Source organism: Balearica regulorum, chromosome 1 (assembly GCF_011004875.1).
Source record: "Balearica regulorum gibbericeps isolate bBalReg1 chromosome 1, bBalReg1.pri, whole genome shotgun sequence".
In the NCBI taxonomy this organism is placed as follows: Eukaryota; Metazoa; Chordata; class Aves; order Gruiformes; family Gruidae; genus Balearica; species Balearica regulorum.
The window spans coordinates 218078393-218093596 of record NC_046184.1 but is presented as its reverse complement, the minus strand read 5'-3'; the positions used below and the strand labels follow the sequence as shown (position 1 = coordinate 218093596).

At 67.2% G+C, this 15204-nt stretch overlaps 4 protein-coding genes across 6 annotated transcripts in view; 3 read left to right on the top strand and 1 right to left on the bottom strand.

The window, feature by feature from the left end:
• Nucleotides 1–5905, top strand: part of LOC142599969 (erythroblast NAD(P)(+)--arginine ADP-ribosyltransferase-like) — a 72231-nt gene extending 66326 nt beyond the window's left edge. For both annotated transcript variants that reach the window (XM_075742702.1, XM_075742701.1), the window contains exons 3-4: nt 5484–5522; nt 5630–5905. In XM_075742702.1, coding sequence (XP_075598817.1) covers nt 5484–5522; nt 5630–5712 — 122 coding nt within the window. In that variant the 3' untranslated portion in view covers nt 5713–5905. The remainder of the gene's footprint in view (nt 1–5483; nt 5523–5629) is intronic.
• A 1972-nt stretch (nt 5906–7877) lies between these two features.
• Nucleotides 7878–9458, top strand: TOMT (transmembrane O-methyltransferase). The gene is made up of 3 exons (XM_075742678.1): nt 7878–8145; nt 8836–9032; nt 9138–9458. The coding sequence occupies exons 1-3, from the start codon at nt 7884–7886 to the stop codon at nt 9456–9458; spliced, it is 780 nt and encodes a 259-aa protein (XP_075598793.1). The 5' UTR covers nt 7878–7883.
• Nucleotides 9459–9901: 443 nt separating this feature from the next.
• Nucleotides 9902–11871, bottom strand: ANAPC15 (anaphase promoting complex subunit 15). 2 transcript variants are annotated; one of them, XM_075742676.1, is made up of 4 exons: nt 11601–11773; nt 10521–10580; nt 10300–10437; nt 9902–10066 (listed from the first exon to the last, which is right to left on the bottom strand). In XM_075742676.1, the coding sequence occupies exons 1-4, from the start codon at nt 11718–11720 to the stop codon at nt 10019–10021; spliced, it is 366 nt and encodes a 121-aa protein (XP_075598791.1). In that variant the 5' UTR covers nt 11721–11773; the 3' UTR covers nt 9902–10018. The 2 variants fall into 2 exon arrangements, with proteins under 2 accessions (XP_075598791.1, XP_075598792.1); XM_075742677.1 differs by lacking the exon at nt 9902–10066 and having other exon boundaries at nt 10358–10437; nt 11585–11871.
• A 1297-nt stretch (nt 11872–13168) lies between these two features.
• Nucleotides 13169–14793, top strand: LOC142599962 (folate receptor alpha-like). The gene is made up of 4 exons (XM_075742675.1): nt 13169–13397; nt 13618–13806; nt 13897–14032; nt 14360–14793. Exons 1-4 carry the CDS (start codon nt 13260–13262, stop codon nt 14638–14640), a joined length of 744 nt encoding a protein of 247 aa, XP_075598790.1. The 5' UTR covers nt 13169–13259; the 3' UTR covers nt 14641–14793.
• Nucleotides 14794–15204: the final 411 nt, after the last annotated feature.

The window sequence follows — 15204 nt, the reverse complement described above, 5'->3', positions numbered from 1 at the left end:
TCACCCTCCCTCCTCCTCCTCCTTCTCCCCCTCCTCTGAAGCCCCGCCAGGGTCCCCCATCCTGCAGACACTGGGTTTCCATCAGCTGCCACCCCTGATTTCCAGGGGGACGTCCCAGCCCCTCCTGAGCCCCTCGCATCTGTCCACACCGCCCGGGAAGGGCACGGGGTGCTGCCCGCTGTCACAAAGGCGGGGCTCTGCCTGCGCCCCGTGTCACAATGGGGGGCTCCGCCTGCGCCCCGTGTCACAATGGGGGGCTCTGCCTGCTGTAGTATTAAAAGGGGGCGCAGGGGCCCCGTGGGAGCAGGCAGCAGGCGCTGTGCATGGTAGTCTGGCCTTGTCTCGGCAGACTGCAGCCTCAGCCTCTGCCACACCAGCAGTGTTGGGGGTCCCCTCACTGGGGACCCAGGAAGTCATCGGGGACCCGCACCGCGGGCCTGTGCTGGTGACCGGAGTGCCACGGCCGCACCGCAGCCGGTGCCATGGGGCGCTCCAACATCCCCACCTTGCCTGAGCTGTTGCCGCTCCTGATGCTCGTGCTGCAGCTCAGCCTGATCTCTGCCATGCTGCGGGCCAAGCGGCTCCGGGTAGGTGACCGTTGCACCGCACCACACTGCACGCACCGCGGCACACCATGGGGTGGGGTGGGGTGGTGTGGGGTGGAGTGTCATGGGGGACTGTGGTGTGGGGCTGGGAGCTGTTCCCATCTCACCCCGCTTCTGGGGGTCTTGCAGAAGTGGTGGAAGAAGTCGAAGCGTCGGACGAGCATGGCCAGAGCCCAGCCAGAGAAGCAGAGTGGTGAGTGGCCCCGGCACCGAGCGCCCTGCAAACAGCCAACACTCCACAGCAGCCCCGACCCAGGGCTGTGCTGGGGGCTGCCGGCCGCTCACTCTGTCTCATCCCTCAGCAGCTTCTACCCTGGCAGACGGAGGAGTAGGGAAGCCTACGGTGACCCTGGAGACGTGGTGAGTGCTGGGGAGACCCCCAGATCCTGCCCCAGACCCTCGCCCCGTGCCCTGCCCCTGCCTGCATTGGGCAGCCCTTCCCACCGGCCATGGGGGGGGTGCTGCCCGCAGGTCCCACCGGAGGGGCTGGGGTGCAGCGGGTCTCTTCCTTCTCCTCTTCTGTAGGGACAACACAGAGGCTCCGAGCAGGAAGCGCCTGTCCCGGTGGGCCCCGCTGGCCTCCATGGACTCCCTGGGCTCCCTGTCAGGGAGCAGGTCCTCTTCCCTCAGCTCCCTCTATTCTTTCCCGGAGCCCTGGCATGGTGCGATGGCGGAGCTGGCAGCGCTCACCCGCCCGGGGCCCCCCAAGGCTGCCGAGGGGCCGGTGGCAGAGCCAGGGCCAGCCCTTGGCCAGGACCCCCCGCTGGAGCTGCCCCCGCGGACAGAGCAAGAGCGGGTCCCTGGGGAGGGCAGGGACAGGCCGCAGAGCCCCGTGGACGTGGAGCCGCCCCTCAGCAGCCACTCAGCCATGGCCACGGCCAAGGGGCAGCTTGTCCTCGACCTCATCCGCACTCTCCGGGACACCCAGGCAGTGACCGAACAGCAATGCAAGCAGCTGCAGACGGATCTGGCCCTGTGGCAAGGGGGGGCGGCGGTAGCCTGCGGTGGGACCAGAGCGTGGGCCCAGTGCCTTCAAGCGGAGTTGCCGTGGGTGGATGAGGACGTGGACATGGACAAGGCTGCGGATGGGGACATGGCAAAGGACAAAGACACAGGTGCAGACAGAAGCAGCGCCATGGAGCAGTGCAGGAGAAGGCTTGAGGAGCTGGGCAGGAGCAGCCCCATGGAGCAGCGCAGAAGCAGCCCCAGGGAGCCAGGCAGTAGAAGCCCCATGGAGCTGGGCAGAATGAGCCCCATAGAACTGGGCAGGAGAAGCCCCACAGAGCTGGGCAGGAGAAGCCCCACAGAGCTGGGCAGAAGCAGCCCCATGGAGCTGGGCAGGAGGAGCCCCATGGAAGTGAAGAGGCACGGCTCCGTGGGCCTAGAGAGCAGCAACCCCGTGGGGCCAGGCAGGAGCACCCTGGCAGAGCGTGGTGCCCAGCAGCAGGTCCCCCCGGGCCGGGCGTGTGGCCGGGCAGCCCCAAGGCTGTGCCGGGCAGGACGGTGCCTGCGGGAGGGCTGCGCCCGGCTCTGGCGCTGCCTCAAGGCCTGGTGGAGACGCCGCTGCCGGCCCCTCCACATCCGCTTCTGCAAGCCCCCGTGGTGGCAGCGCTGGTCCCAGAAGAGCAACAGGTTCCCTGGCTACTGAGCTGCCGGGGGCATGCGGGGCCGGGAACCCCCCTGGGGCACCCCTGCATCTGCAGTGTTATGAAAATAAATATTTTCTCTATCCCTAATGCTGTGGTTCTACTGCCCATCCCATGGCTGAGGGAGCAACCCCCTCAGTGCTCGACCCCGGCGGGGACGGGCTGGCACCAGGCACCACTGGCACCCACAAAACCGGGGGTGGGGGTGGCTGGTGCCCCAGCGGGTGTGCTGGCGTCTGGGGACCTGGGTGGGCTGGGGAAATGGCACCTCCTCAAGTTCCACAAGGGCAAAGTCCGGCCCCGGCGAGGAACAAGGCCAGGCACCAGCACAGGCCGGGGCACGTGGCTGGAAAGCGGCTTGGCAGAGAAGGTCCTGGGGGTGCTGGTGGGGGGCCGCGGGCCCCTGGGGCCAGGCAGGGGTCCTGACCAGAGGCGAGGGATGAGCGACTTGCTCCTTTTGACAGATGTGGTGCCTGACGGTCTGCCACTGGAACCAACCAAGGGACGCGGGGGCTGAGGGGAGGCCTCACAGCCTCTGTACCCAACGCCTTCGTTCTCCGCTGCTCCCCTCCTCCAGTCAACAGCACAACAAGCCTTGTCAAGGGCCAGTCGGCACACAATACTTGACTGAGTCCCACCTCGCCAACAGTACAAATCTGGCTTTCAGAACCCTCCATTCTGAGGATGAGAACGGGTCGACGGGCCTGGACCTCTCCCCCCCCGCCCCAAGCAGGGACGCCTCTTTGGTAAGACTTGTGCCTCTGACTGTGTCGGGTGTTCCCCCGGGAAAGTACACTTAACAAAAGCGCTGAACTATTATGTCCAGCTGGATTTTTGCACTAAGTGTATTTATCGGTGAAATTCTGAACTTGTTTCATCTGCCGCCCCAATAAATGACCTGTCTTTTCGACTTTGCGACAGTGTCTCAGTGAAGGTCCTTGAGAGGGCTCCGACAGGCAAACGTGGACTCTGCTAAGTGGCCACGCGCGTAACGCTTTAGACGTGAACCCCTGAGCAAGTCTGGGACTTAGACTGGACCTAGCCGCACCTCGGCTCCTGAGAAGGAGTTGAGAAAGGAAGGGGGTCCTCCCTGAACCTGGGCACTCGACGGGAGGGCCCCCCTCAGCCACGTGTGAGACTCGTACTCTTTTCGCAACAGTAAAATTGGCATCATGGACAGGATTGCCGTGGATAAACTGCTGCGAAAATACCTGTGCGCGCCATCCCGAGTGGGAATAGAATTGGGCCAAAAATTTTGGAAAGATGAGGACAATGTGGTAGAGCAGATAGACCAATGGAGAAGTAAGCAAAAGATTAAAAAAGGTAAAGGCAAAGGAATCGTTAGTGCAGCGTTGGGGCTTGTTTGTCTTGTGTGCAAAGGAAAGCCAAAAGTCTCCTTCCCCTAAATGAACTGCAGATGTAGAATATGCCTCTTTGAAATGAAAAAAATGAGATATCGAAAACCTCCTTGACCCGTGAGAACGCAACCAGTGAGAAACTGGGGACACGAGTAGTTGCCCTTAGACTGAAAACCAAGGCTTAAAACCAGGGAATGGGGAACTTGAAATGCTGTTGGCCTGAGCAGAAGGGTGAGAAAAACAACTGCAGGAAAAGTGAAATCTCTTCCTAAATCAAATGCTCTTCTCAGTCTCAGGTAAACAAGTCTGCAAATTAATGTGCTGTGCAGATCCCGAGACATGGGATGGAGACATCTGGAATGATAATGGTAACGGTGAACTGGTGGAAGATTCCGATCTTACCCCAGAACCCGTGCCTATATGACCACTGATCAAAACCGAAACTACAAACGAGACAGAATATGTGTGTTGAGTCTCCCTTACGGGGAGGATCGAATCTTGCCGAGCGAGGAAGAAGCAGGAGGCTATTGGGGCCCTGGAGTGCTTTTAACCCCTACACTGGGCAATTGTAACTACTCATTAACTACGTGGGCTGCCAAGTGGGCTGGCAAGAAAGAAGAGATCCTCTTGTTATCAAAACATCAGGATTCTCTGACTTGGCTGCATCTGTACAAAAGGTAGCCTGCATTCAAGCGATGTACAAGGGACGTGTTGATGTGCATGATTAACTCCCCTTATCTGTGGCCTCACGGACAGCCTAAAGACATATGTAGCCAGTGTCCAGGATGGGGTCCGAGCCACTCAGGAGGCTAATGCTGGACCTTACCGTGCACCCTGAGCAGGGAGACCCAACTATAGGGATCAGCCAATACCCACCTGGAGTGAGTTTGTACAAGAAATAGTGAATTATTGGCACCGCATGGGCTGGATTGGATTGACCACCGTGAAACCCCCAGAACCACTCCCTCGACGAGTTCGTCAGGTCCACAGCACTAAGCCTAAACCAGCGTTCAGACCCAAGTTCGATAAGGAACGTAACGCCCTGTGGCGTAGAGCCTTGCCGATGGGAGTGCCATGGCACTTACTGTATGTTCCCATTGTAACCTGTGGGAACGGGGGGTGCTCAGGACGTGCCACCCTCATGGGGCACCCGCGGCCACCGCTGGTGCTGGGGGAGGACCCACGTGGGCAGGGAGTGCAGCGGGGTGCCTTGTCTCTCCTCCTGTGCAGGGGGAGCAGGGAGGGGTGGAGCAGGGAGCGCTTGTCCCGGTGGGCCCCGCTGGCCTCCATCGACTCCCTGGCCCAACGGTGGGGAGTGGCGGGGGGCAGCGGGGGCTCCTGCTGTGGGACCTTCCCAGGGAGCCATACCATCCCACCGGCCAGGATGGAGGTGCCGGTCCAGCTGGAGCTGCCAGGGGTGGACATGGATGCGGACATGGCTGCAGATGTGGACAAGGACACAGGTCTTGGCAGGAGCAGCCCCATGGAGTTGGGCAGGAGCAGGACCCTGGGGGGGGCTTCAGAGGAGGGGGAGGTGGAGACAGCGCGATGCCAGGCAGGCTGCAGCATCCCCTTGGCCAGCCAGGGTCAGCTGTGTCCCCCAGCCTCCTACCCACCCCAGACCACTGGTGGGGACACGAGGGAAGCATGAGGAAGTCTTGCAATGAGCTTACCAGGGTTGCAAACAAGCTTTGAGACAGTCCGCTCAAGGCATGGTCCCTCACAGGGGCTCCCTGCCAGGTTTGCAAAGGGGCCCTTAGCGGCAGAGCACGGCACAGCGTGGCATGGCACAGCGTGGCACGGCTGGGGAGGGGCGAGGAGCGGCATGGCACGCTGTGTGCAGCAGCCGTGCAAACGGTTGGTTTCTTTGGCAGAGAAGCGATGCAAGACCCTGGCATGCGTCTTCAGCGCAGGTGAGCCCAGAGCCCCCCTGCAGCTGGGGAGGGCAGACCCCTGCCAGGACCCCTGCCCCCTCCCCACCCCAAGGCTACCCCTGACTCCCCCTCTCTGGCACCCCCAGGCAGGAGCATCCATGGGGAACCCCCCTGCCTCTGGGGGTTCCTCCTGGCATCCGCGGCCCTGGCAGCCGCCGTGGGATCCTGAGCCGAGATGCCACCGCTGCCACGGCACCACGGCGAGGGAAAGGGGTCGGGAATGGGAGCCACCAGCTTCACGGGGCCGGCGGGACAGGACGGGTCAGCAGGAGGGCTGGGGGTACGAGGACAGCCCCACTACTCAGCCGTGCCATGGTGCCACCGGCCCTGGGACGCCCCGGCAGCCCCAAGACGCCAGCAGAGCCAGGACGAGACCTTTCCCTGGCTCCCACAGGAATAAAGATTTGCTCTGGGACTGGGGTGTCTCCGGGGGATCCTGCGGCTCCCTGGGCTGGGGGCAGCTCGGGGTGGGGGGGCTGCAGCCGGGGTCTTCTCCAGCCCCCTCACATCCCCAGACCTCCCGCATCCAGAGCATCCCGCAGAGCGATGCCTGCCGCCCGGGTCCTGCTCGAGGTGTCCGGAGGGGTGTGTGTGTCTCCTCCTGGACTCTGTCCCCTGCCTGCAGCCCTTCACCTCCTCCTCCTCCTCCTCCTCCTCCTCCTCCTGCTCCTCTGGTGCAGGGTGCAGCCGTGGGGCCAGGCATCCCCAGGGCAGGGGCAGGGGCAGGGGCAGGGGCAGGGGCAGGGGCAGGGCTGTCCATGGCTCTCCAGCCCCTCGCTGGGCTGGGAGGGAGTCAGGGATGGATCCTGCCCTCTGCGCGCACCAGAGCCTCCTCCTCTCCCTCCCTCCTCACCCCACAGGTGCCCCCAGCACCCACGCACAGCCCCATCCCCAGGACACGGGTGACACCGGCCGACACCAGGCAGCCTTGATGTGCTTTAATAAACCCTGGCATCCCACAGCGGGCTACGGGCAGGTCCCTGGGCCGGCGCGGGCAGCGCTCCTGCCTTGGTCAGGGGTGCCGGGAGACCCCCGCACAGTGGGGTGGGTTGATGTGGGACCATGTGGACCCCACAGTGGGGCCCAGAGACAGGCCTCTGTGGAGGCGTCACGTCCCCACGCCCATGACCAGGGCTGCCCCTCCCCACCAGCCCCAGAGCGTCCAGGGGAGGGCTGCGAGGAAGATGAGGGGCCTGGAGCATCTCTGGTGTGAGGAAAGGCTGAGAGAGCTGGGGCTGGTTAGCCTGGGGAAGAGAAGCCTGAGAGGGGATCTGATCAACACTTCTCAATATCTAAAGGGTGGGTGTCAAGAGGAAGGGCCAGACTCTTCTCAGTGGTGCCCAGCGACAGGACAAGGGGCAACGGGCACAAACTGGACCACAGGAAGTTCCACCTGAGCGTGAGGAAAAACTTCTTCCCTCTGCGGGTGACCGAGCCCTGGGACAGGCTGCCCAGAGAGGTTGTGGAGTCTCCTTCTCTGGAGAGATTCCAAACCCGCCTGGACGCCATCCTGTGCGACCTGCTCTGGGTGATCCTGCTCTGGCAGGGGGTTGGACTAGATGATCTCCAGAGGTCCCTGCCGGCCCCCACCAGTCTGGGGTTCTGGGGTTCTGTGACCCCTCCCTGCCTGCACCGGGGACCATGGGACAGCAGCTTGGTCCACCCTTGCGGCACTGCCTCTGGGGGAGTGGGGTGCTGGGGGGCTGTTGGAGCACAGCACCCACCCCCCGACTCTGGTGTGCACTGCCCCACCCAGGATGGGGACCCCGCGACCACCCCCCAGCCCCAGCCCGGCCCCGCTCAGCCGGTAACCAGAGCTGGTGCCGGCTGCTGCGAAGGTGACACCATCAATAATTGAGTGGGCAGCAGGGCTCAGCACCGCTCGGGGCCCTGCCTGCCGCCTGCCTGCCGCCTGCCTGCTGCCTGGAGCGTGGGCACAGGTAGGTACCACCCCTCACTGCGGCTGGGGACCCCCAACAGCCCAGGGTGCGGGAAGTGAGGCGCAGCGTGGGGTGCAGGTTTTGGGGTGCAGGATGCGGGGCACAGCAAACTGGGCTGAGGGGGGTACGGGGGGCCGTGCCAGACAGTGACACCCCCCCCTCAGGGCAACCCCACAGCCCGGCACCCCTCAGCCCTGGTGCAGGGACCCCCACAGCACCCCGGGGTGCCCCAGCCCTGCAGCCCCAGCGTCCAGGGAGAGGCGTTGCTGGGGGGCGCAGAGCACTGCCAGCTCACGGCACGAGTGGGAGCCGTGGGCTGGCACCCTGGGGGGGGGGGACCCCCCACCCATCCCCCGTGGGGGCCCCTTTCCGCAGCCTCACCGTCCCCCCCCGAGCCGTGATGGTGTCGCCGGCGATTGCCCTGGCCTTCCTGCCCTTCCTCGTCACCCTGCTGATCCGCTACCGGCACTACCTGGTGCTGCTGTACCGGGCGGTGCTGGCGGCCTGGCTGCGGGACCGGCTCACCGGCGTGCCACGGGAGCAGCGCGCCTTCCAGTACCTGCTGGCCCACGCCATCCCCGGCGACCCCCGGCACGTCCTGCAGACCTTCGACCAGTGGAGCTACCGCTGCGAGCACCTCAGCTGCGTGGGGCCCGTCAAAGGTAAGCGTGGCCCTCGCCCGCCTGCGCCGCAGGGATCCCGGCACCGGGCATGGCACCGATGGCACGGCTGTGGCACTGCCACCGCAGCCGTGGCACTGTTGGTGCGGCCACGGCATCATTGACCCAGCCGTGGCATCACTGGCGCGGCCATGGCACCGTTAGCACGGCCACGGCTCCACTGGCACAGCCGCGGCACTGTTGGTACGGTCACACTATCCTTGGCACAGCTGTGGCACCACTGACATGGCCATGCCATCGTTGGCACAGCCATGGCACTGTTGGCATAGCCACGGCATCACTGGCAGCGCCAAGACATTGTTGGTATGGCCATAGTATCACTGACAGGGCTGTGGCACCGTTGACATGGGTGTGGCCACGGCACCGCTGGCACAGCCGCGGCACTGCCGGCACAGTCCTGGCACTGCCGGCACAGTCCTGGCACCGCCATCAGGGCTTTACACCCCCAGCACGGCTGGGGACAAGGGGGCGGGTTGGGACACGGGGACGCTCAGCACAGCCACCCACCTCCCTCGTGCCGTGCCCTCTGCCCCCCTCGGCGCTGGCCCCGGGGAACCAGCCGGCGCCTTCCCCCGCCCCGTCCCGGCAGCCCCAGCAACCCAACCCTGCCCAGGGCAGGGGGTACGGGGGGGTGCAGCCCCCCAGGGTGCTGAGGGGTGCTGGCCACGGCAGGGAGGATCGTGGAGCGGCTGCTGCACGAGCGGGCGCCGCGGCGGGTGCTGGAGCTGGGCACCTACTGCGGCTACGGCACGGTGCTGCTGGCACAGGCGCTGCCCGCAGGCGCCCGCCTCTACACCGTGGAGGGTGATCCCCGCCACGCCGCCGTGGCCGAGAAGGTCATCCGCCTGGCCGGCTTCGACGAGCAGACGGTGAGCACCGCGCCCGGCGGGGGGAGAGCCCAGCTCTTGCCGGGGAGGAGACGGGGGGGGGGGGGGCCTTCCCCGGCACCCAGGGGCTGAGGGGGTCCCGCGCAGGTGGAGCTGATCGTGGGCCCCTCGGCGGAGGTGATCCCCCGGCTGCGGGAGCAGCACGGCCTGCCCAAGGCCGACTTCGTCTTCATGGATCACGGGAAGCGCTGCTACCTGTGGGACCTGCGGCTGCTGGAGACCCACCAGCTGCTGGCCCAGGGGGCCACCGTGCTGGCCGACAACGTCCTCTTCCCCGGGGCGCCCCACTTCCTGCAGTACGCCAAAACCTGCGGCAAATACCGCTGCAAGGTGCACCGCGCCAGCCTCGAGTACTTCCGCGCCATCCCCGACGGCATCGCCGAGCTCTGTTACACCGGTAACGGCTGAGCCGGGCGGGGAGATCCTGCCTCGCGGTGACTGCCGTCACCGAGGGGAGCGCCGGGTCGCCGACTAACCGCGCTCAGCCGTAAACACGGGCTCTGGAGGAAACGCGGTGGCTGCTGTGGTCTGTGGCGGGGGGCGGCGGTGGGAGCAGCAGGGCAGGTGGAAAGGGGGAGCCCCTCGTGCCCCATACGGCTCCTGCCCGCGCAGGAAGGTCGGTGTGAGACGCCGGGGAAGCGCGGCAGAGAGCCCGGCTCTCCCCGGCAGGTGCAGACCCCCGCGGCTCTCAGAGCCTGCCCTGATACGCCTCAGACACTACATTTGGGGGCCGATTTCTTAAAACCAGAATTTATTAGAAAAGACGCTGCCCCCCCGCCATGCCAAGCACTCCCCAGCATCTCTGTGGCCCCCCAGGCGGCTTCGCCCTGAGCCCCCCCACCCCACGCAGCCCCCGGCGCGGCCACGGCAGGAGCTTCACCGAACCGCGCCCCAGAGCCGCGGCGGGCGAGGGCTCCCCCCAGCCTCCTCCCGTCCTCAGGCCCCGGTTTGGCCCGGCCGCGGCAGGGTCAGATCATCCACTGGTCCTGATCCTGCTCTGCCCCCTCCATGTCCACCTGGGAAGGGGAAAGGGGTGAGACCCCCCCACACCCCCGCGCAGGGGCCGTTCCCCGTTCCCTCCCTCTCCTCCCAAAGGCAGGGAGACCCAGGGAGGGACCCGGCAGAGGGTGGAGGAGCGGAGACAATCCCCGGGGCTCCACCTCTGGGCTCCCACGCGCCGCACCCCCCCGCCCTGGGGTCCCGGAGGGGGGCAGGGACGCGGGCCAGTGCCCCCAGCCCCGCTATTTACCTCGTTAATCTCCCCGTCATCGGGAGACTCGTTATAATCGTTCATCTCGTCCATATCCTGCATGTCCTCATCGTCCTCCGAGTCCTCTTCGCTGTCTTCATCGTCCTCGTCGTCCTCCTCCTCCTCCTCGTCGTAATGCTGCGGATACGGCAGCTCCAGCGCCCCGCGGGCTTTACGCCGCCCCGGCCCCTCAGACCCCCCGCCCCGCTCCCCGCACCCACCTCGGAGGCCGGTTTCCCGATGGGCACCAGGTTGTTGTCCTTCTCGGCGATGCTCTGGAGCTGGGGAGGGAAGAGAAGGGGGAGGCGGGTGAGCACCCCGACACCCCCCCACCCACCCCCGGCACGGCTCCCCGCCGGCAAACCGGCCCTTCCCGCCCGGCTGGCGGCCCCTCGAGCGCTCGCGCCGCTTCCGCTTCCCGGCTGGCGGCTGCTGGAGGAGTCCTGCCGCCCCCCTGCACGTCCCGGGCGAGGGGCAGGCAGGGGAGGGTGGCTGCAGGCAGCTGCCTGCACTCCCTGGCACAAGGCGGGGTGGTCCCCAAGACGCAGGACCCCCCAGGGCAGAAGGGGTGGCCCCAGCGGCGTAACCAGAGCTCGAACACAGAAATTTTCTTTTTTCATAAAAAACTGACCCAGATGTGAGGGGTCCCTTCAGCCAAGCGCAGCCACTGCGGGTAATTAAAGCTCAATTAAAATACTCCGGCACCTCCCCCCCAGAGGGACTCAGGTTTCTCCCCGGTGCGGAGCTTTTAATTATTGATTGAAGTTACTTTATTTCATTAGAATAATTTAATCACTGAGCTTTATTTTTTTTAAAAAAAACCTTTAATCAAAGGGATGTGTTTCCCCCGTGCTCAGGGGCTGGCTCACGGGATCAGGAGCCACCCCCGCCTTCCTCGGGAGAAGGTTGGTTATTTAATTAGTTAATTAACTGGGGCTGCTGAAGGGGCCTCGGCCCAGCACCGGCTCTTTCCTCAGCCCCCGCAGAACACGGGGAGCTCCGGGCCGCGGGAGGTGACCGAGCGGCCCCGCACCGAGCCGGTGTGCCACAACGGCCCACGGGCCGGCTGCGAGGCCGGCGGTGCCCGGGACCGCAAAACCCCCTCAGAAAAAAATAAAAATTAAAAAAAATAAGGTCAGAAACGGCAAAAGGACCGGGGGAGCAGCGCACGGGACCGGCCCCGGGCACCCCCCGCCCAGCCAGGCCTGGTGCTGCGGCCTGAGGCCCGGACCCCCCCCCCACCACCACCGGGCCCCGGAGCCCCCCGCTACCGCCGGCCCCACACCTCCACCGGGGCCCACCCAGGCCTGGTGCTGCTGCTCCTGCTGCTGCAGCTCGGTCTCGTCCACGCAGGGCCGGTCGAGGTTGAACCAGAGGGACTCGGTGACGCGGGGCAGCAGCGAGGGGAACAGCGTGGCCATGGCGGGACGGGCCGCCGCCCACCCGGAAGTACAACCCGACCCGCGGTCCTCCCCCGGAAGTAATTGGGAGCCCCGCCCCGCGGCACGGAGCATGCGCGGAGGGACGGGCGCGTCCGGCGAGGCCACGCCCGCAACGGAAGGGTAGGGGCGGTGCGAGGAAGGGGCGGGGCTTATCGCGGCGGGGGCGGGGCCGAGGGCGGGGTCAGAGAGCGGGGCGAAGCCTGATTGACAGCTGGGGCGTCCAACCCCGGGGATCGGCATCTGTCACCCCCCCCCCCCCCGGGGCATCGGTGACCCCTGGGGGGCATGTCACCCCCATGGGGGGTATCTGTGACCTCATGGGGCATCTGACCCCCCCTTGGGGCATCTGTCACCCCCATGGGGGGTATCTGTGACCTCATGGGGCATCTGACCCCCCCGTGGGGCATCTGTCACCCCCATGGGGGGTATCTGGGACCTCATGGGGCATCTGACCCCCCCTTGGGGCATCTGTCACCCCCATGGGGGGTATCTGGGACCTCATGGGGCATCTGACCCCCCCTTGGGGCATCTGTCACCCACAGGGGGGGTATCTGCCTCCTCAGGGCATCTGTGACACCCCCCCGGGGCATCTCTGCCCCCAAGGGGGGTATCTGCCCCCTCCCCGGGGCATTTGCCCCCCCCAGGGGCACGTCTGCCCCCCCCATGCGGCACCCCAGAGGCATCTGCCCCCAGGATCTACCTGCCCCCCCAGGGGCACGTCTGACACGGGGGGGGGTTCTGCCCCCCACCCCCGGGGCCGTGGGTGACCCGTGAGGGTCTCTGCCCCCTTGGGGGTACCTGTGACCCCAATGGGGGGTACCTGCCCCCCCCACCCCCCCCGGGGGCACCTGTGATCCCATGGAGATTCCTGCCCCCCCCAGGGGCATCTCTTACCTACTGGGGTGTCCCCCCCCACCCCAGGGCACCCATGGGCACCCAGCGGCACCCGGGGGTCGGATCCTGCCCCTCGTGCTGGTGTCGGGACGTGGGGCCACCTCCCCGCCGTGGCTGCCCCCCCTCCCTGGGCTGGGGGGGGAAGGAAAAACAAATCGAGTGGATTTTGGCCGGTGCTGGCCCCAGCCCGGCGCCGGGAGGCCGGATCCTGGCTCCACGCAGGGCCGGGGGGGCCGGGGCGGGCGCGGGGATCACCCCAGGACACGCCGGGGCAGCGGGGCGCGGCGCCCCATCCCGCCCATGCCCGTGGGCGCTGCCTGACCCGCCGTGCCCGGCCACGGCAGCGGGCGACGTCCCGTGATCGGCGGCCAAGGGTTGCGCCGCGCCGCGACCTTTGAGATGAGCCGCGCTCGCCCCGCGGCACCCGGCGCCCGGTACCCCCCCAGGTAAAAGCCCCGACGCTCCGCCGGTGGTCCCGGCCGAGGGCCGGCGGTGACGGTGCGCTGTCAGGCTCCCACGTGCCGCACGGGGGACTTTGTCCTCGCCGCGTCCCTGCGGGGACCCACGGTGCGCCCGGGAGCCCGGGTGCCGCCGTCCTGACCCCCCGGTGCCGCCGGCAGGGCGATGGCAGCCACGCCGGTGCTGCTGCTGGCGCTCGCGGCCTGGCCGGCTGCCGTGGCGCAGGACTCGCTGCTCAACATCTGCATGGACGCCAAGCACCACAAAACGGAGCCCGGCCCCGAGGGGCAGCTCTACGGGCAGGTACGGTCCTCGCCCGCCGCCCCAGCACCCGCCAGCATCACCGGCCGTGGCGTCACCAGGCCGGACCCCGACACTGCCGTGGGGGGGGGGGGTCCTACATCCCGGCAGGGTGTCCGTCACACCTCGTGGGTGCCGGTGCTTTCTCCGGCACGCCTGGCACCCCGCCCCGTGCCGGGATGAGCCGGTGGGTCCCGGCTGAGCCCCGGCTGCCCCGGCGCAGTGTGCCCTTTGGAAGGAGAACGCCTGCTGCACCGCCAACACCAGTGTGGAGGCTCACCAGGACCAGTCCTACCTGTACAACTTCAACTGGGACCATTGCGGGGCCATGCCGGAGAAGTGCAAGCGTCACTTCATCCAGGACACGTGTCTCTACGAGTGCTCCCCCAACCTGGGGCCCTGGATCGACCAGGTGGGTGCAGGACCCCCCCACCCACCCAACCGCCGGGAGGTCCCCAGGGTGAACTGGGATGAACTGGGATGAACTGGGGTGCTGCCGTAGACGGACACCAGCTGGCGTAAGGAGCGGATCCTGCACGTGCCGCTGTGCCGGGAGGACTGCGAGCAGTGGTGGGAGGACTGCCAGGACGCCGTCACCTGCAAGGTCAACTGGCACAAGGGCTGGAACTGGACCACAGGTCAGTGGGGGGGCATGGGGACCCCCCCCGCCTCGGGCCCAGACCCCCCTGTGGGTCCCCGGTCACTCCCTGTCTTGCCGCAGTGGGGGGGTGGCTGTGTCCCCCCTCCCCGGTGGCTGTGAGTGGGTCTGGGGGGGGTGTGAGAGTCCCCATGGGGTGGGGGTGACAGCGGGTGCTGGCAGCCGGGTGGGGACCCCCAGGGTCAACCCCCCCGCCCCCCCGGCAAAGGACCCGTCGGGACCCCGACGCTCCCCACGCGCAGGGGAACGCCACCCCCTGCCCCAAACACCCCCACACACACACGGGTCGCCCCCTCCCTTCCCGCAGGCACCAACCAGTGTCCCCAGGGCACCATGTGCCAGAAGTTCAAGTACGTCTTCCCCACCGCCGCCGACCTCTGCGAGCAGGTCTGGTCCCACTCCTACCGCTACACCACCCACCGCCGCGGCAGCGGCCGCTGCATCCAGATGTGGTTCGACCTCGCGCAGGGGAACCCCAACATCGCTGTGGCTCGGTACTACGCCCGTGGTGCCGCCGTGGCCCCCCCCGGCCCCCCGCTCCCCGTCCTGCTGGCCCTGCTGCCCCTCGCCCTCCTGGCCTTGCTCTGAGCAGGGGCAGCTGCGGGCAGGAGCGGGCAGCGGATGGGCAGGGGGGGTGTCTGGGCTGCCCTGTGCCCCCCGGCCCCCCCCGTGGGATGTCCCCAGGCTGCACCGGCCACTGTGTCCCGTCCCCCCCCCCCCAAAATAAACGCTCCTGCCCCACTCAGTGTCGGGGTGCCGTGGGGCTGGGGGAGGCGGGATGGGGGGCACCCATCTCGGGGACCCCCCCGTTTGTCCATACCGACCCGCCGGGCCGCGTGGCATGGCCCCCCGAACCCCCACACCTGGCAAAGCGGGGGGCACGGGGCTCCCCGCCGCTGGGACACGGTGGGACAGGACCCCCCCCAGGGCTGGGGCACACGGCTGTCCCGGGGGTCCCGCCGGCCCGGAGCCCACCCGGCTGCCCCCCGCCCCGGTCCTGGCCCCCCTCGCAGCCCGGTGCCCGGCTCCCCGGTGCTGCCGGTCCCGCTGCCCGCTCCTGCCCTCGGCCCAGCCCGGTTTCCCTGGCACCCCCCCGGCTCCACGGCCCCGTCCCGCTGCCCCGCTGCCCCTCCCGCCCTTCCCGGTCTCCAT